Raw genomic sequence first — 23,622 nt, 5'->3', positions numbered from 1 at the left:
AAGCTGGGTCGATGAGGCTAAGATCGCAGAGGGAGAAGCTGGATCGATGAGGCTAAGATCGCAGAGGGAGAAGCTGGGTCGATGAGGCTAAGATCGCAGAGGGAGAAGCTGGATCGATGAGGCTAAGATCGCAGAGGGAGAAGCTGGGTCGATGAGGCTAAGATCGCAGAGGGAGAAGCTGGGTCGATGAGGCTAAGATCGCAGAGGGAGAAGCTGGGTCGATGAGGCTAAGATCGCAGCTGGGTTGTGTGGGACTGTGGGACTGTGGGGTCGATTGCAGAATGCAGAGCAGAGTTTATACTTTATATATTTGCATCATAAGAGAGAGATGTTGATTGTTGGCAGCTGGGTTGATGAGGCTAAGGCTGAGGGAGAGAATCTAAGAGGCAAAGAGGCTGATGGATCACGGAGGCTAAGGCTGAGGGAGAGATCGGCGATCGCATTTCGCAGAGATAAGGTGAGGGACTGAGGGGTGGCGGCTGAGTGTGAGTGTCGAGTGAAAAAGTGAAAGTGTGAAAGTGAATTAGATTAGGGTTAGCCATTTAGCATTTTAGCCGGTTAGGAACTTAGGATATTTTGACTTTTTGTTAAGTGTAGAAAATGACTTAAATGCCCTTATTCTTAACGGGTCTTAATGGGTTTCGCGGGTTGACACGAACACGACCCGTTATCTAAACGGGTTGTTATCGGGTCTACACGATTTGAACACGACCCAATTAGCTCAAACCCAAACCCGCAAATTTGCGGGTCGTTCCGGGTCGTGATAAATTTTGCCAGGTCTAGTAGTGATACTCTATATAGTAATAACTTTCATCTAGTCATAAAAAAATTTCGGTCCCAATTTGGGCCAGTTATAACCTCTAAAATATAATAAAAAAATTTTAGGTCCCATATTAAGAAATTTGCTTCCACATAATAATAATTATCAATAAGACCAAAAATATGCAATGTCACAATTGGTTGAAGATTGCATTGGTTGTACTGTATGTATTTATAGAATTTACTTAGAGAGAGAAACATTAAATAGAGCAATGCAAAATTGTACACTTTCAAGATTATTCTTTTAAGTATCTTCCTAACCATTACATACATACACTAGGTGTCTCTCTTTCCCAATGTCTACATCTTGAAAATTGACACGCTCCACTATTAATGCAGTACTTTGTATCCATACAACTTTCATTAAGGATAGCTAAGTCAAAAAATAATTTTTGTAAATACACCTCTATTAACTAATAAGCTCCTTATAGTAATGAAATTGGTTTGGTCTCAACATTATTACTATAAAGAGGTTTTAATGTATCTTCTTTTAATTCATTTTGAAAACCAATTTCAAAATTCACTTTGGTTTTTCCTTTTTCCCCTTTGTGTTGAAGGTGAAAAGGTCAGCCTTAAAAAGTTATAATGTTTTGGTTTTGATTGAGGGTTTCTCTCTTTTTGGTTCAAGTTCTTTTTTTGATGGATTTTTTTTTTCAAATTTTTTTTTTGTTTAAGTGACATAAGATTATATGGTGCCTTCATCATGCTAACCTTTTATCAACTTCACTTTTCTTTAGAGTGCTTATATACTCAAACCTTTTATTTTATTCAAATATTTTAAAGTAAATAACAATAATACACCCAAAAAAAAAAAAACTAATCACAAGATTTTTGTTTGTCTCACGAGTCAAAGGTTTTTCCCAAAATTCTGGTTATCAAAACTCAAAAGTGATATAGCAGATGACATAGTAGTAATTTTTTTTTCCAACATAGAAGTATATTGTGAGAAATATCAAATATGTGAGAGTCATGGAGAAAAATAGTTTTGTTTCAAAATAAGTTGGACGAAATTTTTTGAGCATCCACAAATAAAACTTTTCAGCGACTCAAGGGTATTTTAGTAAGAATGGTTACGACTGTTAAGTGGGTGAGAAAGTGAGCAACTAAGCATGCAGAAAGTGGATCTTTAATCGAGGAGTCCGTTGCATATACGAGGACACGTGGACAACCCGATATCTGTTTGCTGGGTTTAATTAAAGTTCGGAACACCTTCCTTGTGATTCTAACCAATTTTTGTGGGCTCATGTAACGTAAGTGGTTGTTGTGATTTCAGCTTTTATTTGTCCTCGAAATTTTCCCCTTAAAAAAAAATGTCCATACATAGTACAGCTTTGATGTATGAGTGGATGACATACAAAATTCGGCAAATATAAAATACCATCTGCCACATCGCTTTTCCAGAAAACAAAATTCTTGATGAAGAATGAACAAAGTAGCAAGCTACTACTGAGAAAATAATTTCACACTATTTTACATTGAAATTTAAGGAACCTGTTCTACAAATCAATAATGATGCAGTAATGCCTGCAAATTGCTGGTATGAATCAACGAGTCGTATTTAGAGGAAGAGAGCATGGGGTTTGTTAAAAACTCGGTACTTAACTGCTCTTTGACCAATTTGTTACACTTACATTGTGTTTATGAAGGTGGGGGGAAATGGAAGAAAAGATACTATCTACGACAAGATCAGAACGATAACTTTAATACCTTTCTACGAAATTATCATACACCAACCTTATATACACAACAATGGCTCATTGGGCCACTCTTCCGACATTGGCACGGTGCGTGTCCAGGCCATTCTTTTTCTCCAGTCTGTCAGAAATCGAGTAGATATCGCCTCAAGAAAACCTTTTCGGTTTCACTGCAACAATGGTTTCTACAGACATACGAAAAGCAATGGTTGAATCTCACTCTAATTACTTGTATAGCAAATGAAGATAACAAAAGACATCCCTGCAAGAGTTTCAACAACGATTATCTCAGGTCTACCTTGAGCTTCCCAATCTCAAAGGAATTCTAAGCTATTATGAGACTGACAAGAATTTGTGGAACCGCTGTACTCTCGTCTGATCACAATACGGTGATCTGCTCCCTGATGGATTTCTCCTTTTCCTTCTCATACGGAAGAAGTAATCTTCTGTGTCGAGAACATAAGAGATCTGCCACACGATACTTTGATGAATAGAGCTCCGTGGACACAAAACATGCATGTAAATATGTGGCAATCATTTCCCTAGTTGTGCTTAGACTATCTTTCAAACCCCACCCAAAAAAATAGAAAACCAGTTCCACGGTTTTCCCAACACAAAGAGAGATGACAGAAGATGATATGTTGAATATAAAGCATCACTAAGATGACCAATTGCATAAACAGAGCACAACAAAAAATTTCATCTAGGATCCATGGAATGATGCTGACATTTGAAAAGACCTTTTTTTAGAATTTTTTTAAAAAATTTTGACATGTAGCAAGGAGGTACTCAGTGCAAACAGAAATTCAAAAAATAAAACATGAACTAATTAAAGTCAAACACTAAGCAAATGATAGGTTGTATTGAAAATAAAATACAACTGATGTTGGTGCTAAAGATATGAAAGACATGACCATGAAAAGGCAAGATACCTTGGATGAGTTGCAAGCTATCTTACACTCCAACCCATTGACTAATTGAACACCTTCCATGGCCCTGCAGAAGGCAGAGGATTCATCTTCCTCTGAATATTTGCGCTTGTTTCTGCAAAAATATATTAAAGCAGCAAGTTAGGCATTAGCTAACAAAGACCTTCCAGAAACTTTTAGCTCAAAATTATACCACAAGGCATCCTGAACTTCTGTTATCTAATATTAACGTATAGTGACATTGAAACTACGAGAGAATTAACATTTAACTTTTCCTTCCCAACATCCGTTGGATGATCATTTCTGAGCCTATCATGTTTCTTCAGAGAAGTATATTGACTCAAGCATATAAGTATATAACAAAGCTTTTAAGATCTATTTTAGCTATTATTTTGGTTAGGGAGGGAGAGAAGGTTAAAACATGCAAATATGTTATGTAGTTAAACCATGAGAACACTTTTAGGCAGAGAAACAGGACCTAAACTATGTAAGATGCCAAGTGCTCACTGTGTGAAGAGCTAGACTCCTACTGTTATCCTCTAATGCAATGTAAAATATGAAGACCAATTATCACCTCTGCAGGGTTATTCCATGCGGCTCCTTTTTGCCAGGAAAAACCGACAGAAAATCATTGTGCAGATAAGATGCAAAATTAGGTTCCATAGAAACTGCAAACACTTCAGGCTTTTCACTCATACTGTCCATCAGCTGGATGGACAGCCGGGAGGGGGCAGAGGACTGCATAAAGGAGTCAGCAAAAACAATCACAAAATCAGACAGAATATTCAAAAAAAGTAATAATTTACAGGCAATTAAATTTTTTTTTAGGGGGGGGGGGTTGGGGAATGGATAAGTGTCAAAGGACTTACAAATTCTAATCTATAAATGTTCTCCTCATGAAGGACACGTGAATTTTCATAATAAACAGAATCAATTAACTTCCCAGTTTTCCTGGATTTTTCATATTCATATAATTGAAGAAGCTTATTATCCATCTCATCAGTTGCAACGGTTTGAAGCTGCAAAAGAACCACAATTCAGAACCTTGGCAGAAAAAGCAAATACACAGAAATTATTTTTTAAATTTTTTGGTCAGAACCCAGGAAAATACGAGTGAGCAAACCTGTTTAACAAATTTATAGATCAATTTGTCCAAAGTGAATAATACATATGACTGATTTCCAATAATTGCTCGGCATTCATCCTCAAATTTTGCATTATCAGCAGATCCATCAAGCAAATTGTATAGTGCACTCATATATCTGCACAATAAATAGATAAAAATGATGCACCCAAAAAAAAAAAATGCTTCAAGCAGTTGCTAATCTATATAAAATGCCGACAAAACACCTGGCATACAGGTCTGGAGAACTGCCATCCTTTGAAGTTCTCCACTTCATTTCTGCACCTGTTGAGTTTGTTTTTGCGTATAAGATCCTTTCGTATAGAATCTGGCAAATTCAAGAAGTCAAACTTTGAGTATATCTAGTAGTAAATAAAGATGTAAACTAATTCAAACAATAAAAAAAGGGTCTCTTTACTTGATGGAGCCTATAAAGAACGTAGAAATTATCATTTCCGTAGAAAACATGAGTGTCTTTCCTTTCTTCAACTACAGCAGCTGGTACATACTTTGCGAGAGGCTTCACAGACAAAAGAAAACGTTCTGACGGTTGCAAGGACATGCCATCTCCTCCAACAAGGTGCCCATCAGCCATCCCTTCAGCCTCACCTTCACTCTCAACCTTACCATCAATCTCATCATGTTCGACATCCTCCTCCTCTCCATGCTCTTCTCGGGAACACTCATCACCAGCTGTCTCACTGCCAGAGACATCTTCACCAGCCTCAGAAACATTTTCACTGTTCTCATCATCAGCATCTGCATCATTTTCTCCAGCATCCTGACAGCAAATGTCTTCCCCATTCCCAGATTGATATTGCCTACTTTCAACGCTATGGTTTGACTTAGGCATAGCCTGCACCCCAGCATCTCCAGAGACAACAAAGTTATCCTCCCCAAAATCACCAATAGGTGATAATTCACCCTCTTCTTTTTCAATTTTGGAGGGCCCAACAGACTCTTCGTGATGATTGTTAACTTTAGAGCTTTCTGAAAACACGCCATTAGCAAATGAAGAAGGCTTTGCAATATCACCGCCCTGAAACACCAAAAAGAATATCAGTATGCAATACCAAAATCAATTGGTGATATCGACTAAGAGACCTCAAAGATGCCAATATTCCAGACTCATACCTCTGATGAAGGAACAGCATCAGCATTTCCTTTCTGTAAATGGTCATCTTCACTGATAGAGTCACCAGGTCTTGACGTAGTTGCAACTGACCCTTGAATTCAAAAAAATCCCAGAATTAAAGCATTATTCAACTCCACAAAGTAGAATAAATCATAAGAGTAACTGGCTCCAGAACAATCAAATAAGAAAACTTCAGGGAAAATGGAACAAATTCAGATGACCATACCTGATGCCACTTCCAAGCTGGTTCTAGCATGATTATCTGTAACTGATGCATTGGAATTGGCTACTCGATCAATGGAGGCAATCTGTTTATTAAGTCCACTCATTTTATCAGAGACATCTATATTCTTCTGGTCTTTCTCTGGTCGAATATTATTACAGATTGAACCATCCCTATGGGCATGATCTGCATCACAACTGCCATCTTCTTTAGCTAAAGGATCGCCATTAGCCAAACTAGTCCTAGAACTTGCCACTTCTGCTAAAGTATTTTCATCTTCATTACACAAAGATTTAGGCTGCTTAAAATTCACCATAGTAGTATCACCGCCAGGACTTCCATCACTTTCTCCTATGCTTGATGCAGTACAATTCACAGCCCGACTCCTAGTTTTGTCAACATCTTCATCATCCTCTGAACCATGAGGTCGAGAAGGAATACCCAGCATTGGCTCCAAAAAAGTAGTATAAAGACTCATAGCCTTATTTAATTGCTCTTTTGTTGAGCAAACCTCTTCACATGAATATTGGACAAGTTTATACAAATCCTCATGAATGCTGATATCAAGGTATTCATACTCCAGATGTGGAACTATAGATTGCCTGTTTCCAGCAGCAACAGCCAGAAGGATATCATCCTCTATCTGCTTTTTCTCTTTCAATTCCTTAATCTCAGAAACCAAAGCTGTTCCACCATAAACATAGAATTAGAATGGAGGTGCAATTATTAAAGAACCACAGAAAGATAAGAACTTAAGAAAACTTAAAAAAAATTTACATTTGCAGCTGATCATAATCTTCAATGATAAAGAACTTACATTTGCTGCTCAAGTTCTTTGAATCTTGTTGTTTGAAATAGAAGCTCCGGTGATCAAGTGATTTGTAATGGTTTTTGGTATATATATCAGCCCAAACCTTGTTAAAATCTGATCTACACCTTGTCCATTCCTCTTGTTTCTGCTTCAGGCGAGTTAATATGACAGGCAAAGCCAGAGTTGGATTTTTCCGCAATATGTCCATCACATCAAGACCATGATCACCATATAAACGTTCAATGCACCTTAAGTTTAGAGCTGCAATAAAAAATCAAATGATAAAACCAAAGCAATTTGGAAAAAGAAAATACCAGAACTAAATGCTTGAAATTTAATTGCTTCTTAAACAGCTTATAGATACAAACCAGTGAAGTGGTCTTCAATATGGATTGCAGTTTCCATACTGATCTTATTTTCATTAATGCTGTTCAAGAGTTCCTCTGCTCGCTTAGCAGTTGAGCTCACCGACTCTAACAACATATCCAGCTCAAACCTAAAATCCAAATATCAAAACCAACATGAAAAAAATTCTCAAAATTATCAAGTTGAACCTTGTTGCATAGCCCACAGGCCTAATGGCAACCTCCTGTCCCATCAAAAATAAGTTGCAAAAACAACTTATAATGTGCTATGAAGGAAATACTATTACAAGATCAAAGCAAAAGTACATAAGATCCTAAACTCTACCAATCTATATGATTATGCAAGCATGCTCAAATACCAAAATATATAGTTTTGAAAAACTATATATTGGTTAGTAATTTATACCAAAAATTACCTATCATCTTCACATCTGAACAGACTTTCTTCATATTGATTTCTGCGCATATGTTTAAAAGAGTAATCTTCACTTCCTGAAGTCACAGACACCCAATGGTCATTCAAAACCTGAGCACCAAGTTCAGATCTCTGGCTAGCTGAAGGTATCGGATACTGCAAAGTGACAAACACCAATGAGTTGCAAATCAGAATATGTTATATAGTCCTATATGAAATACAGCATCTAAGTCATACATCTTCTGGCAGAAGCCGATAGCTTGGGGTACAACGTTGACAGTTAGAGAGGTCAAGCTCTTGAATGGACTTTGCCCAATACTTCTCCCTGTATCTTTCCTTTTCTTTAGCTCCCTCCATTTCACGTTTTTGCTCTTTATCTTTGTCCTCTACCTTCACCGATCTGGATATATGACCATCACTGAGAGATTCTGCAATCAACAGGTTCTCAAATTACAGAAAAAACAAAAATTCCTGAAGAAATCTTATGTCAGCTCAAACTGTTCCATTTAGAAGATAAAATATTCTTCCAAATAAAATAATGAAGGAGTTCATAAGTTAAATTATCCTATGAGAAAGAGACCAAGGAAGAATTAACACACATACTTCTACTCATAACACCAGCAAGGAACCCATCTGCAAGAATAAATCCAATCAGATACAATCTAAAGGATCAAGAGCCAAAAGAAAACAACTTAACTAATGGTATTTTGACAGTTACCGATATTCTCACAACGCTCCAAGAAATCATTAAACTCCTCCATAAGATCTGGATACTTTCCCAATAAATCAGTCACCTGTGATGGGCAGAGTTTACCAAAACAAACAAAAGAAATTCTCAAACCAGCATCACGTAGTCACTTTAAAAAAGAAAAAAAGAAAAAAAAAAGAATAAAAGTAGAAAGATGAAATATGTGGTCATTATGAAGTGCCCTTTATTCAATTTCCCCTAGCTCAAAGAGTAAGCAGCCAATGCAGGAATTTAGAAGTGTGGGATAACTATTGAACATGCTGTAACACATACCAAATTTTGTAAATCATTCCTTTTAATTATTCCATTGCTATAAATGTGAAGGCACTTCAAAAATGCTTGATAGTCATCTTGACTGCACAACCTCTCCTTAACTTTCTCACAGAAAACGAATCCCTGGTTGTACATGCCTGAAATAAAAATAAGAGATTATAAGCAAAACACAATTCATGACATAAAAACTGGAAATGTTGAACTTTGAAAAACCACCATGCAATAGTCTACTGAAGAATAATAAAGGTAAGAAAATCACTTTCCAAGGGTTTGAAAATCAGATAATGTGATAGCAAAAGTTCTGGTTTCCCAACATCAATGGGAAAAAAATTACAAGGCTCATTATGGATTATTAAAGCATATTCAAACAAGATACGCCTAAAAATGAACGACTTCAGACCAAGTACCAATTTCACATAAATCATCAGATAATATGTCTTTTTCCCAGTAGAATTTTACCCTTGCACCAAAAATCATCAAACAATTGCCTTTTTGTTAGTTTTATTGCAGATTTTTTCATCATCCAATTATCATCAATGTTGGCACACAAACATTGTGTAACCTAATGATATGGCAACACAACAAACAAACAAAATGGCCATTAATATGAGAGACATGTATTGCAATTTGAAACAAAATTACAACAGCTCTTCCAACCGAAAAGCCAGAAAATGAAACCAAACTACCTACATGCAACAATATAAAAGAAAAAAAAAAGATCCATGAATGCATGTAACTGAAACTGTTCTATCATATAGCATGAATAACTCACTCTTCAAGGTGTCTTTGTCATCATAAGAAGCAAAGTTAGCATTCCCTCCAAATCCTTCAACCTTCCTGGAAGATTTTCTTTTCTCAGGAAAACGCTGCAAACTGTAGTCCCTATTGTTATCATTCTCTACTTCTCTATCATCATGGTCCCGATTTCTCCTATCCCTATTCTCCTTTTCACAACGCTTTCTCTGCTCCTTCTGCACTTTCATGACTCCATTGTCATCGTCCAGCTCAGGACGATCAACACTAAGATCACGATCAGCATGGGAAGAAATGATCCTATCCCGCCTGCGTTGCTGTAAAAAGAGGCCAGCATCCCATTAAAAATCACTAGATAAAACAGAAAACATCTATATATATATATATATATATATCTTACCTTGTCCATATGCATTGGCCTCAATGTGGGTGTAGCAGAGCTCCGCTCAATGAAACGCGGGAATGAATTGCGACCATATTGAATGTGATGCGTTGAAGGTGTTGCTGATGTATCTGGTAAAAATCTAGTGAACTCATCAAGCAAATCTGGATGGTCATCAAATAGAGCAGCAACCTGAAAATTGATATAAACTACTAAGAACATGGGAGGAATATTTTCTGAGGAAAAAAGAAAAAGCAGTGTAACAAGAGACCCATTATACCATCAAGCGCAACATGCGAAAATTACATATATTTACCTCAGCGTAAACCTCACTTATGTCCTTGTGCTCCTTCCGATACATGTTCAGTATGTCTAGGAATGATTTATAAACATGGTCATCATTTTGGAAACGTTTCTGTAGAAAAGAAGTCCATCAATAAAACAAAAATAAAGAAAAAATGGTACTTCATTAATAAAAATGAAAGAAAACCTATTAACCTTTATTATATTGAAATAAGGAAACAATGGTACTTCATTAAAAAAATAAAAGAAAAACCTATTCACCTTTATCTTGCTTACAAAACTGATAGCTTCTTCAAACTCAACTGTCTTTTTTGGTGGAGTCTCATCTTCGTCGAGGGTTATTTCATACCCCTTTGGCAAGAAGGTATTAAATCCCAAAATTAAGTTGTTATGCCCTTTAAATAACTCCTTTACTCTTGCAATGACACCAGTGGTGTCAGTTCTGAAAGAAACGAGAATAATGGCAGGAATCCATCAGCAGCTAAATCAAGAAGACATCCATTACAGGGGGAAATAAATGATAGGTAAGGTACATTGAGATACCTTTGAGCCTTGAAATCTTTCATGACCTCAAGAAACATATCATATTTTTCTCTTTGGTCTTCAAACATGTCCTTCACTTCTTTGAGATATGTTAAAGCATCATTGGTTGTCAATTTCTGTGCAGCACCTCCTCCTCCAATGCCCCCTCCTCCACCTCCTCCCCCCGGTACTTGGGGCTGCCCATTGCTTCACAGCCAAAAAAAAGAATTTCGCAATCAATATATAATCATAAAAGAATACACCGCAATTCGTGGAACACCAAAAACTACAGCACAATTACTCTACAGATACGACTTCTTTCGATTACCCATATGCTCTTGATACATTTTTTGCTAAAGCAAATCAGCTACAACAACAACCAAAAAGAATACATATAATCTAAGAAGGACAAAACACACATTTTCAGAAACCGAATATGGAATATTATCTTTCTCTCGTACTATTATCCTCAACATTCTGTCCACCAAATTAAACTATAGTAATATTCTGTATGTGATTTCATCTTTCTAAAAGCAAATCTGTTTGAAACAATATACCTAACGAGTTTTAGAAAGTTCTCCAATTTAACCTCTTAAAACCAATTTATCACTCAATTGAACTGAAATAAATAACAACCCCCAAATAAATTTATTGAAGAAATTCCATAATCGAGCATAACCAATCAAATCCACTATTGGTAAAAAGTACAGAATACGAGTACCGAATGATCAAGTACACATATTCATAAACATGGGAACAAAACCAAAATCTTACACAATACACTGACATGAGGAATAGATTCCAAGAAACCAAACAAAACTTAAGCAATCATGCAATTCACGAGTGAAAAATCATGCAGAGAGAAAAGAGAGAGACTTACGAGTCCCCACGCGAAGAACCAAGGGGCCGATTTAATTGAGAGCCAACGTAAACATCATCTCGTATTCTCTTCATCCCTGCCAAACAAAAATCACAAATGAACAGATTAGAGGAAATGAAGAAAACAGCCAAAAGCATTTGCCATTAAAATGAATTGTTGAAGAGTTACTTTTCTACTGTCCTCCGGATTTTCCCGGGAAAATAAGCACGAAAATAGTGAGTAGATCTCTTCGGTGAAGAAAGGGAAACTAGCAAATGGTTTTGATCGCTCACAAAGGAAGGGAGGGAGAGAAAGAAAATAAGAGAAAAAAAGAGAGAGAAATAAGAGGAATGGTTTTGATATCGTCTTCTTCTTCTTCTCTTACGTTAGAAAGTGAATTTTGTAAGACGAGGCGAGACGAAATTTTTCGTTTTTATTTTAGAAGCGAAAAATTGAAAAAGGAAACTTTGGTACGTGTATAACTGCGGAACTAATCCGAGAATTCGAAATGGTGAAGGGATGGCTTGTGTTTTGGGGTTTTGTATTAGCTTTAGAGAGAAAGAGAGAGGCTACACTGCTCCGGAGATGTTTTGTGCTTGCATTTCCGATTTCGTTTTTGGGCCCATTGGTGGGCCGGGTTTGGACTATATCACTGACTCTAGGCCCAATGTCTTTTTCTTATAACATTGACCTTAGCTAATAGCCATCTGTGCCAAGTGTGCTTCTCACCATTTCCAAAACCCATTTATGTAATGTTCCTCACTTACTAATTAAAATTAAAGGACAGTGCTTGGGTCACCTCACTCCCTAAAATTGCAATTTCGATAATGCTACTGCATGATTAGAATCGTTCACTTTTTAAATCATCTATTATAGATTATTTCTGCAAAATATCAACTCAATTGAAAATTATTTGGTTATATAACTGTTGTCGATTAAATAGAAAAAATCAACGATTTGGTCAAAAAATCATTCTTTAATCGGAAATCATGGGTTTTTTTACTTAATTGACAACAGTTATATAACTAAACGATTTTCGATTAATTTAATTTTTTTACATAAATGATCTTTAATAGGTTATTTAAAAAGTGAACGATTCTGATCATACACCGTTATTTTCGAAATCGAAATTTGAGGGGTGGGGTGACCCAAGTACAGTCCTTAATTAAACATGAATAATAGGAAAAAGTATGCAAATTTGAAGCCAGAATTGTGCATTATAGCTTGTGGGTTGGGCTGAAATTGGGAGCAAGATAAATTGGGCTGAACTTCTGATAATTTGAAGTCAGAATTGGGAGCATTAGAGCCTGTTTCTTTTTTGACATTTTGTTGGTTTTGTTGGTTTTTTAAAATATTTTTTTTATCCCTGAGTGACTGAGTTCCTGACTTGGTAAAGCACAAGTCTTAAAGTTTGCTTCATTGCTTCAAACTCGGCACCCAAGCAAGTAGTACGCAACTGGAGCCTTCCTTCTGGAAATGGTATTATAGTTGTACAGTCAGTCAACTGGATGTATAAAAGTAAATTTAAAAGTACTGAAATTTTTTTTTGAAAAAAGCAAGGGAAGAAAAAGACAAAAGAGAACGATAAATGGTGAGCGTGAGAATAACTGTATACATGTTGACATATATGTGTGTACAGTTTTAATTTTTAAACCATTAAAATAAAATTTTTATTTTGAACATTGCCCTACCAAAATCAAAATTTTGAACCATTGCCCAGCCTAAAATAGTAAAATCATGTTGGGATTGTAATAGGTATGAACAAACTTAATTCCATATAGGAAAAGTAAATTAACAAGATATACAAGTTGATTGATCTACTACTAATAACGCAAAACTTTTTATAATGAAACTCTATAATTGACTGGTTCATTGAACTTGGTCAAATTTTTCCCAACTCCCAAATATTATATTAAATGAAAAAGTGATTAGAACGAAAAGAGAAATTCTCATATTAACCTTTGCGTGAATAGAATGAATTTTAATATGAAAAATGCTACTTATCTCATTGTATTTCTCGATTTATATTACATATAATAAAACACGTCGCATAAAATAAATTGCATAGTATTGATGCAAATTTCTGTAAGATAGATGCAACAACTTAAAAATGGTGACTTGGATGATCCGAAGCCTTGCTGGATGATGACGTGAGACCTTCCTGTAAGAGAAACAAGATCAAAAGAGATGGACCGGTGTGATACCAGCCAAACATGCTCTGATGATGAAGTCAATGATGTGTGTTCGATGGTGTTTGAAAGTAGGTGAGGAAGAACAAGGGATGAACTTGGGAGAATGGGAAGAACAAGGTAAATGTTATGGGTTTATTCTCAAAAAGTTAGGTATGCTCTTGGGGTGAGTGAAAGTTTTGTGTAGGCGTTTTTCTGGTGAAGGATTGATAGCTAGATCTTTGATTTTGTGCATATAAGTTGGTTTATATAGGCAAAAGAGATTGTGATGAGTAAGTTACCTGCATGTGGTTGGCTGGTTGAGAAAGATCCACGCGTTCGGTCATGAACAGTGGCATGCACAGCTACCCACCTCCTTTGCATTCAATGCTGCATTGAATGCAAGTATGGAAGATTCAGGTGAACTGCCTCAGTAGTCATGAATGTGAGCTGGGAAGTCCCTTTTGTCAGAAGATCTTGTCAGGTGCATTTAAGTGTGACGGTTCGTCCCAACGTGATCTTCCTTTGGAATGGCGGCGAGAATCCGAGCCGACTCGAACACACGTCCTTATGCGCACACATGAAGTCCATGTGTGATCGGATCGGAAATAGACTTTTCAACCGAACTGATCCAATAGGTAGTGATCCCTTCGAGTCGTAGTTAATTGTGACTAGGGTCCGAAAGGATGTTCCCTCAGTGCCGAGCTGAACCGGGATGACTAAGGAAAGATGAGCACTCAACCCTTTGGAAGATCCTCAGTTCGGGTCGGACCGGGCACGAAGGGCTAGTCGTGGTATTCCGATCTGAGCTGACAGAAAAAGTGCCGAGCTGCGTAATGATGTGGAGGTCAAAGTTTGACTATTGAAAAGTTAAACTCTGAAGTCGAATCTGACCAGCCACGTGTCCAGCCATGATTGGCTGTTAAATCGGTGTGAGTCTATCCACAAACACATAGCATTGTCCTTTTAATACTATGAAGAGCATATTTTATCTTGGGAGAATACACTCTAAATCCCCAACAAATTCTATGAGGTATTTTTATTTGTTTTCCATGGAATCCTCATCAATTAAAAAGTATATTTTAATGTCATATTTGAGATTTTTAAATCTCATACAACACTAAATTTCATATTGAAGTTCTACATCCAAATATAAAGAAAGAAAAACAAAATCCACAAAGAATAATACTAATTTTTTTTTTCTACTTAATACGATTACTATAAGGTTAAGATAGGCCTGAAAATGGATGAACTTATCTTTGTTGCCATAATAAACTTACGCCTACTTGACTAAACATTCAAAATTTATTTCCTAGAAGAAAAAAAAAGACATTCAAAAATTAGTGTGTAATAAAAACAAAAAAGAAAAAGAAGAGAAAATATATATATATATATATGCACATCAATTTCTGAAAAGAAAAAAACAAAAAATTAGAAAATGTCGTAGAATGTTTTCTACTACACTTGTTGTACATGCTTACACGTAGAGACCATTAACACGGAGAGAGACTCGGAGACTCGGAGCTGTCGCAACATCAACTGCCATTAACACTCCTACTTAACATTTTGATGGAGAATAAACAAAATTAAAAAAAGAAAAAATAAATAAAAGGTTAATTTCATGACTACAAGTCTACAACTTAGTAGATTCAGTGGTTGGTGTCCTTTGGAGGCTGACCAGTGAGTAATAAGCACCTGTGGGCCCCTTGGCCAAAAGCGACGAGTGGGTCCCTTTCTCCACCACCTTGCCTTTATCTAGCACAGTGATAAGATCACAGTTCTGTATGGTACTTAACCTGTGCGCCACCACCACACTAGTCCTCCCCACCATCACGCGCTCGAGCGCGTCTTGCACCACCTTCTCTGACTGACTATCAAGCGCGCTGGTGGCCTCGTCCAACAGCAACACCACCGGATTCCTAAGTATCGCACGCGCTATAGCAATGCGTTGCTTCTGGCCCCCAGATAGCTGCACTCCTCTATCCCCACACCATGTGTCGTATCCATCTTTCAGTCCCGCGATGAAATCGTGAGCGTTGGCTGCCCTTGCAGCTTCGACAACCTCCAATTCATCGACTTTATCCGACACGCCGTATACGATGTTCTCTCTTATGGTGCCGGCAAACAACGTTGGCTCTTGGCTGACCAACGCTATGTGTTTCCTCAACGACCTGAGGTGGTACGACTTTACATCTCGACCGTCGATTTTCACCACCCCTTTGACTGGATCATAGAATCTCTCGATTAATCCGATGATGGTTGATTTACCCGACCCGCTTTGGCCCACCAGCGCCGTGGATTTACCTGCTTCAATTTTGATTGAGAAACCTCGAAAGATCATAACGTCGGGCCTAGCGGGGTACGCAAAATGTACATTACGAAGTTCTATGTCACCCGTTATTCTTGTCGGCTCACAGCCTTCCGAGTCTTCGGGTTCTATTTTTGTGTACCGGTCCAATACAGCAAATACGGACCCAACAGCATCCGACCCTTTGGCAAGGTCCGTGGTCATACTACCCGCATCTGCAATGACCCGACCCGTGCTAACCAAGATCATAAAGGTCTCAAATAGGGCTTTAGCCGTGACGTAGCCCTTGGAAACAAGCTTGCCTCCGTACCAAAAGTCAAAGGCCCATGTTAATGTGGTGAGGCTTTGTGAGCAACCAAGCCCAATACCCGCAAACCAAGATTGTCGGATGCTCTCCCTACGTGGGCCTTCTTGGGCCCTTTCGAGCATTTTCAAAAGGCGGTCTTGGGATGAGAAGGCAGTGATGGTCCTGAGGTTGGACACTGCTTCAGCTGCGAGCTTGCTGCTTTCGTCTTGGGATTTGATGGCTTTGCTGGACATGCTTTTGAGCAGGACACGCCGTGTGTAGAAGCAGATTATGATGAGGGGTTGCACGGCTATCATAACCAAGGCGAGCCTCCATGCAATGACCAAACCCATTGTGCACGCTACTGTTACTGCTGAGAAAGTTTGTACAACAAGAGCCACCCGATCACCCACCAAAGATCTCACCTGCAATTAAGGACTTAATTATAAATTTGGACATGTTCGTTATCGATATTAATTCAACATGTACGTTATACGTACCACATTGGCGTCTTTGGCGAGTCTAGAGCAAATGGCACCACTCGAATTTTCATCCTGATCAAACCAACCCACTTCAAACGTGAGTATCTTGGAAAGCATTCGCTCTCTAACTCTCTTAGTCAAGTACTCTCCCATGTACGCAAAGTTATAATGCTGGCAAACGTTAATCAGCAACGAGAAAATTGCCAACCCAAGAAAGCACAGCGAGTAAGTCCTCGTCTTCTTCTTGATCTCATCGTGATCCGTCAAGAAATAGACCGAAACCATGGACCCCATGGCGAATGCGTAAGCCGGCTGGACCGCTCCGAACAGCGTGGCGCTCAAGCACCCCAAAATCGCTTGCTTCCACTCCGGAAGGTTCAAAGCCAACAATCTCCGAAAAGACGGTACAGGCACTTTATTCTCTTCCACAATCATCTCTTGATCCCCTGCAAGTGAGGAAGCTCGACCCTGCGCGAATGAGTTGGCAGAGCTCGACCGGCTCACCAACGAAAGTCTTCGACTGCTCGTATTGTGAATGTCGTTTGAAATATTAGGCGACGAGGCGTAATGTGCTTGATCCTCTGGACCCTCTGTTTGTTGGAGACGAACCAGCGAGGCGTAGAGCCCATGCTCGCGTTCGATCAGCTCGTCGTGGGACCCCGTCTCCATCACCTGCCCGTTTTGAACGACGGCGATTTCGTCGGCGTTTCGGATGGTGGAGAGCCGGTGCGCGATGATGATTGTCGTACGACCCACGGCGGCTTTGTCGAGAGCTTCTTGGACGACACGCTCGGATTCGGAGTCTAATGCGCTCGTGGCCTCGTCTAGAAGGAGGATACGAGGTTTCTTAATGATTGCTCGTGCAATGGCGATTCTCTGCTTCTGTCCTCCCGACATTTGAACACCTCTCTCTCCAACCTGTTCAAAACAAACAAACGTATTAGTACTTTTAGGTTTTGTCAAAATATTTTGGGCATTTTTTACCAAGTGGAATCAAAATTTGTGCATGTAATAGCTAAGTAGCAAGTAACATTAATTAGTTTGACTTGCCCTAAAAACAGGTTGCTGGAATATTAGGGGAAGTCTTGATCTAGTGTGAAAGATTGAAATTGTCGCATGTGGGTTGTCTCACATAATGGTAAAGTTTGAGTTTTTACATTTTATTCCCTTTACTATTTTTGTAATACTTTCTTTATAGACCTATGCACCATTCAATACTTTACCCCGTTTCTTAACCCAAAAAAAATAACAAGTTTTGCTGTAACTAAGTGACAATTAAAAGAATTTGTAACTTTTTTAATGAAATGAAGTAAAGTATTAAACGATGCATAATCTAAGGAGTTAAGTACCACACAAAAAAATTAGAGGATAAAGTGCAAAATCGATCATATTGGAAGGAATTTTTGTAATTAGCCCTTTCTTAAACATTCTTAGCGGAAAAAAAAAAATTGCAAATTGACAGTAAGACTCGCATCTTATCTTGGTAGTGACTGGTGTCTGGTGATCATTTATAAAATAAGATGGCAGGTAAGTTTGTCTACGTAAACGTCATACATAAGCAAAGAAGGCCATAAACTAAGAATCAATTTGCGTAAACTAGTTAAAGACCACTTTACGACCTTATTTTAATTTGCTGGTGTCTGGTGATCATTTATACAATAAGATGGCAGGTAAGTTTGTCTACGTAAACGTCATACATAAGCAAAGAAGGCCATAAACTAAGAATCAATTTGCGTAAACTAGTTAAAGACCACTTTACGACCTTATTTTAATTTGCGGCTGGTAATTTAGGACGTGCTATTTAACATGTTAAATAATCATAATCCAGTCGTATTACAATACATTATTCTTAAAATTCTCTGGATTCCCGGCTTTACCCCTTTTTTAAAAATCTCTGTCCTGAAATAATCTAATTTCTCTGGACAGCACTCCTGTTCTGTACTTCTGTTCATATACCCTTTTATACTCTATTTAATTAACAGTAATAATATTGACCATAACAAATTAATAATAGTATTATTATTAATATTTAATATGAATCACATGGTGACGACGATGAAAAGAAGTATTTGACTGCAAATAGTGATGCGCATGCAGTTGGATTTGTTATGTTTAAAAATTGGAAGAGTGAATGGGACACCTTTGTAGCCAAGTGGGAGACGAAATCATTAATTGTTTGGATCACCAGTACAGCCGTACAGGACACAGACTAAATGGCACAGGCCATTGGAGATTAATGTGATAAAATTAATATGCAAAGCAATAAGTTGTGATTTGGTATATAGCAGGGTACACAAACCTGGGTATCATATCCCTGAGGCAGCTGAGAGATGAAATTGTGAGCATTAGAAGCTTTACCAGCCTCAATAACCTCTTCTTCATCAGCATCTTCCTTCCCAAAAAGTATGTTCTCTTTAATACTTGTTGCAAACAGTGCAGGCTCTTGGCTCACCAAACCCATTTGGGACCTCAGCCACTTGAGCTGAAGCTTATTTATGGCCACCCCATCAACACATATCTCACCCCCAAGTGGGTCATAAAATCTCTGAAGTAGTGCGATCACTGTGGACTTCCCAGACCCACTACCACCCACCAAGGCCACAGCTTTCCCAGCTGGGATTGTGAAGTTAAAGTCTTTGAAGATTATGCTTTCTGGTCTTGATGGGTATGCAAACTCCACGTGCTTGAATTCAACTTCACCCGAAACATTCTCCAAAATCTCACCTTCCATGTTGTCTGAATCGATTTTTGGGACCCTTGTTATCACCTCCATTATACGCTCTCCTGCTGAACATGCCTCTGAAAAGTACTTCAAGTTTGACAGACCAGCACCCAATGCCCTGTTCACAAAGAACAAGAATTATAATCAATTAATCATGCATTCTATAGTTACCCATTACGGATTTTTTGTTAAATTTTGAAAATTAAAGGCAGAGATTGTGATTCGTACAATCCACCAACGGCTATGGCAGCACCAACTGCAAAAACAGTGCCTCCTCGGGCACCATGGTACATGACCATTCTGCTACCATAATATGACATGAAGGACCAAATAGCAAACACCACGCCATTGCTTCCAATGGCCAAGCCTTTAGCCAAGCCTTGACTCAATCCCAACTTGACAGAGCCTTGAAGAGCAGCAGAGAATTCTGAGATGGTCTTGTTCTCTCCAACAAAGGCATAAACGGTTCTGATAGAAGATATTGCCTGCTCTGCTATTGCACCAGCCCTGTTGTACTCTTCTCTAATCTTCCTAGCTAACCCCATTAAAGTCCTTCCATATATCAACCCAGGAATCACCAGAAGCACCACAAAGGGAAACCCCACAATTGCTAGTCTCCACAGCATTATAAAGGCCGCCACATAGCTTCCCAGGAACATAGAGGCATTCATCAAAAAGTTTGGTAGCTGGTGTGTGGAATTTGAAAGATGCATGCAGTCAAATTAATTAGTACCATAGATAAAAACAAGTAAATTGCTCATCAAAAATCATGGTATAATTCAAAAAATTAAGTACCTTTTCACTGAGAACATCTTGAATCACTAGGCTGTCATTGGAGACGCTTGTGATAACCTCTGAGGTGCTTGTCACATGCAAATCAAAGTAGCCCACATCTTGCCTTAGCACTGCTTTCAAGTATCTGACTCTCATTCTAGCTGCTTGTCTCTCACCTGTTCTTGTCCAACAATACCCCTCTACATATTTAAAGAAAATTAAAGATTCATATCAATTCATCTATCATTGATTCTTATTTCTTGCTAACAAAAAAACAATGATCTTGGTGATGAGACCTACCTAGGAAACAACAAACCCATGATCCACAAGCCAAGTAACACAGAGCCACTGCATTCTGTCAACCATAAAACCATTGAGATTTTTGTGCGTTTGTGTTAATTTCTGTGTTTGTGTGAAAGAGACAAAGGAGAGATATAGAGTACTGCATGCTACCTTATTGATGTTATGCAAGAAAGCATCTTGAACCGAAGTTGATGAACCGCCAATGTTGTTCATCAAACGGCTGGTGATCAATAACACCAAGGGTGTAGAGAACCCATCACCAAGGGCTCCGAAGAGCCCAAAGATCATCAGGCATTTATCAACACCATCGGCATGCATGAAAATTGAGCGCATAGACCCAACCTTCTTCTTATTGTCCATACTATGATCATCACTTTTCTGTCCCATAATATTTTTCTCGGACTTTTTTTCCGAGAAATCAAACAAATTGTAAGATTCTCAGACCACGTCCTTACGTGGTTGTTATGCCTCTGCTTGCTTCCAAAACGATAATAAGGCCTTGGCAAGGTTAGATCACTACTGAGAAGAAACACATATATATAGATGCCATGTATATATAGCTAGGTGTGTACGTGGTGTGTCTGTCGGGACAAATGTCAAATCAGAATATTTTCAACTTGAATTTTAATAAATTTTATAAATCTAACAAATTTTAAATGTTTTCGATCAAGATTTTAATAGATTATGTAAAAATTTAAGTGTTTTTAATTCAAATTTTAATAAATCTTAAAAATTCAATTGTTCTCAAAATTTATAAATTTTATTAAGTGGTAAATTTAGAAGAGATTTGAATGAATTTTGTTCAAATAACAAAAGGCATAAGAATTTCAATTTTTTTTCTTAAATTTTAATAAATTTTATGAAAATAAATAAAAATTATAAAATCTGTAAACTCTTTTAAAATTCAATAAAATTCCAATTGAAAACACTTTTCGAAGGCAGAGTTGTCAGCTAGCTGATCGCATGTGGACAGGTCTATTGTATTCAAATAAAGTTGGGTGAATGAACATGTGGTGAGGGAAGAAGATCACGGTTGACTTTAATGCTCTCAGCCTCTCTCTCTCTCTGTTCAAAAGCGTCATTAATGACGATCAGTGGGTTAGTGGGACCCGCCGTAGGACTATATACACCACCTAATAAGCATCTGTTGCAAATTAAACAATTAAAAATAAAATAATAAAGGGATAGCCTTTATTACTCGGTTAAATTAGGATACTACTTGAGTCACCCTAAGGGTATCCCAAGGTCACCTCTTTCTCAAAATCATAATTTTGTAATGTTAGAGCATAATCGAAATCGTTCACTTTTTAAATCACCTATTATAGATCATCTCTGTAAAAAATTAACTCAATCGGAAATCGTTTTGTTATATAACTGTTGTTGATTAAATATAAAAAATCAACGGTTTGATCAAAAAATCACTTTTTAATTGAAAACTATCAAATTTTTCTACTTAATTGACAACTATTATATAACCAAACGATTTCCGATTGATTTGATTTTTTACAAAGATGATCTTTAATTGGTTATCTAAAAAGTGAACGGTTCCGATCATACACCAGTAGTGCCGAAATCGAAATATGAGGGGACGGGATGACCTTGGAATACCCCATGAGAGTGACCCAAATATTATACGTTAAATTAACATCAATTATAAGGATAATACTTGGGTCACCAGCGGTGACCTCCATATACACCCAACCCCCTAAAAATTAGTATTATGTGTAATTTTTTTTTTTGTAGGTGATTTAGAATATTCCTCATATGTGAGTGAGCACGATTATAAAACTAATACAAAATTGAAGTAAATACATTCATTAGATATACATGTTATCTTTTACTTTTCTCTCATATTATGTTACTCATATTAGCCCCATATATTAGTTTTTACATATATAAACACTTTAAGTGCAAACGTTTGCACACATAAATTTATGAGAATGTTCAAATGTTTGTTGATGAAGGTTTAAACGCTCTGTCACATGCATATATGCATGTGAATGTTTGCACATGAAACTGCCTGCATATAAATAATATACATGCTTGTATATATATGCAGGGGGGAGCCACTATTGGGCGTAAAGAAGCAACGGCCCTCCTAAGATGTCTACACACTCCATTAAGGTTTCGTTTGTTTCACAGGACTGTCTTGGCATGGATTATCTATAGGGACTGGCATGGACTAGCTTGGCATGAACTAAGTTAGCTAAGAACTGCCTTTATGTTTGGTGTAGTGCGGGACTAACAAGGTGGAGATACAGATTTGAATCCATCTCATACGCAAACCAGAAATGAAATTCCAGATAACAAAAAAGATAGAAAATTTAACACCCACTTCATAAAATTACAACAACCAAATGAAATCTCAGATAACCAAACTGCACAATCAGGAAAAACCAAGTAAGTAGACAATACCCACTTCGCAAATCTCACAGAAAAGACAGAAAACACAAAGACCGACTTCACCGGAGAGCTGCGCTGCGAGCGGGTGGCTGGGCTGGGGTGGTCTGCGCGCGGGTGGCTGGGCAAGACGCCGGAGAGCTGGGCTGCGAGCGGGTGGTTGGGCTGGGCTGGGCAAGCAGCCGGAGAGCTGGGCTGCGAGCTGGTGGCTGAGATGGGCTGGGCTGGGCTGCGCGCGGGTGGCTGGGCAAGCCGCCGGAGAGCTGGAGTTGCGGAGGTGACTGGTGGCCGATAGTGGAAGGCGTCACAGGGAAGAGGTCCGGTGATGATGGTGAGGCTCCATGTGACGATGGTGAGGCAAGTCAAGAGGTTCTTAGCTAATCCTCCACTTTTTCATGGGTTTCACTAAGCCCATCTAAGAAGGTTCATTTAAGTTGGAGGGGATTCACTAAACCCCATTTTTTTTAATCCCAAGCTCACCAAACATGAGCTTAAGATCTTAACTAAGCAAATCCCTATTAAGAAGGTAAAACAAACGGGCCCTAATATGTATATTATAGTATATAAATTGTAATTAAAATTTCCCTCTAACACATTATACAAACATAAGTTAAAAAGATTTTATCTCAGACATATAAGTTTTGTTTTATATTTAATTCGACCCCTCCAATTTTCAAAGTCTAGTTCCGCCATTATATATATATGATGGACATACTTTCTTATAAGACTGTAAATATATATCATTGATAAATTAAATTAGTTTACATGAATGTAAGGGTGGGTTCGGATCGGTAACCGAACCGAAACCCTAAACCGAAGACCGAA

The 23,622-nt window shown here is 37.9% G+C and overlaps 2 protein-coding genes across 3 annotated transcripts; both read right to left on the bottom strand.

Moving 5' to 3' along the window:
* Positions 1-2,266: 2,266 nt before the first annotated feature.
* LOC147288637 (paired amphipathic helix protein Sin3-like 2) lies at positions 2,267-11,881 on the bottom strand. Of its 2 annotated transcripts, none has more exons than XM_086239803.1 (24): positions 11,544-11,881; positions 11,376-11,451; positions 10,517-10,702; positions 10,235-10,415; positions 9,987-10,085; positions 9,689-9,862; positions 9,308-9,605; positions 8,536-8,672; positions 8,233-8,308; positions 8,118-8,147; positions 7,752-7,942; positions 7,516-7,670; positions 7,103-7,230; positions 6,741-6,995; positions 5,927-6,607; positions 5,700-5,791; positions 4,984-5,604; positions 4,793-4,893; positions 4,566-4,704; positions 4,312-4,461; positions 4,017-4,180; positions 3,446-3,557; positions 2,812-2,981; positions 2,267-2,698 (listed from the first exon to the last, which is right to left on the bottom strand). In XM_086239803.1, exons 2-23 carry the CDS (start codon positions 11,447-11,449, stop codon positions 2,847-2,849), a joined length of 4,179 nt encoding a protein of 1,392 aa, XP_086095929.1. In that variant the 5' UTR covers positions 11,450-11,451; positions 11,544-11,881; the 3' UTR covers positions 2,267-2,698; positions 2,812-2,846. The 2 variants fall into 2 exon arrangements, with proteins under 2 accessions (XP_086095929.1, XP_086095930.1); XM_086239804.1 differs by having other exon boundaries at positions 4,802-4,893.
* Positions 11,882-14,893: 3,012 nt separating this feature from the next.
* Positions 14,894-20,878, bottom strand: LOC147288636 (ABC transporter B family member 15-like). Its single transcript, XM_086241152.1, has 7 exons — positions 20,548-20,878; positions 20,395-20,449; positions 20,116-20,294; positions 19,549-20,006; positions 18,898-19,438; positions 16,617-17,516; positions 14,894-16,541 (listed from the first exon to the last, which is right to left on the bottom strand). The coding sequence occupies exons 1-7, from the start codon at positions 20,782-20,784 to the stop codon at positions 15,156-15,158; spliced, it is 3,756 nt and encodes a 1,251-aa protein (XP_086097278.1). The 5' UTR covers positions 20,785-20,878; the 3' UTR covers positions 14,894-15,155.
* Positions 20,879-23,622: the final 2,744 nt, after the last annotated feature.

This window comes from Dryas octopetala, chromosome 4 (genome assembly GCF_963921425.1).
Source record: "Dryas octopetala chromosome 4, drDryOcto1.1, whole genome shotgun sequence".
NCBI lineage: Eukaryota > Viridiplantae > Streptophyta > Magnoliopsida > Rosales > Rosaceae > Dryas > Dryas octopetala.
This window is presented reverse-complemented; position numbering and strand designations above follow the sequence as displayed.

Excerpts from the sequence above, each read along its gene's own strand:
- LOC147288637 (XM_086239803.1), bottom strand. The coding sequence starts at position 11,449 with ATGAAGAGAATACGAGATGATGTTTACGTTGGCTCTCAATTAAATCGG. Across the intron at positions 5,605-5,699 it reads ATGCTGTTCCTTCATCAGAG|GGCGGTGATATTGCAAAGCC; the intron begins GTATGAGTCTGG and ends TTGGTGTTTCAG. Across the intron at positions 2,982-3,445 it reads TAGCTTGCAACTCATCCAAG|ATCTCTTATGTTCTCGACAC; the intron begins GTATCTTGCCTT and ends ATCGTGTGGCAG.
- LOC147288636 (XM_086241152.1), bottom strand. The coding sequence starts at position 20,784 with ATGGGACAGAAAAGTGATGATCATAGTATGGACAATAAGAAGAAGGTT. Across the intron at positions 20,295-20,394 it reads ATGGGTTTGTTGTTTCCTAG|AGGGGTATTGTTGGACAAGA; the intron begins GTAGGTCTCATC and ends TTAAATATGTAG. Across the intron at positions 17,517-18,897 it reads CTCAGGGATATGATACCCAG|GTTGGAGAGAGAGGTGTTCA; the intron begins GTTTGTGTACCC and ends TGTTTTGAACAG.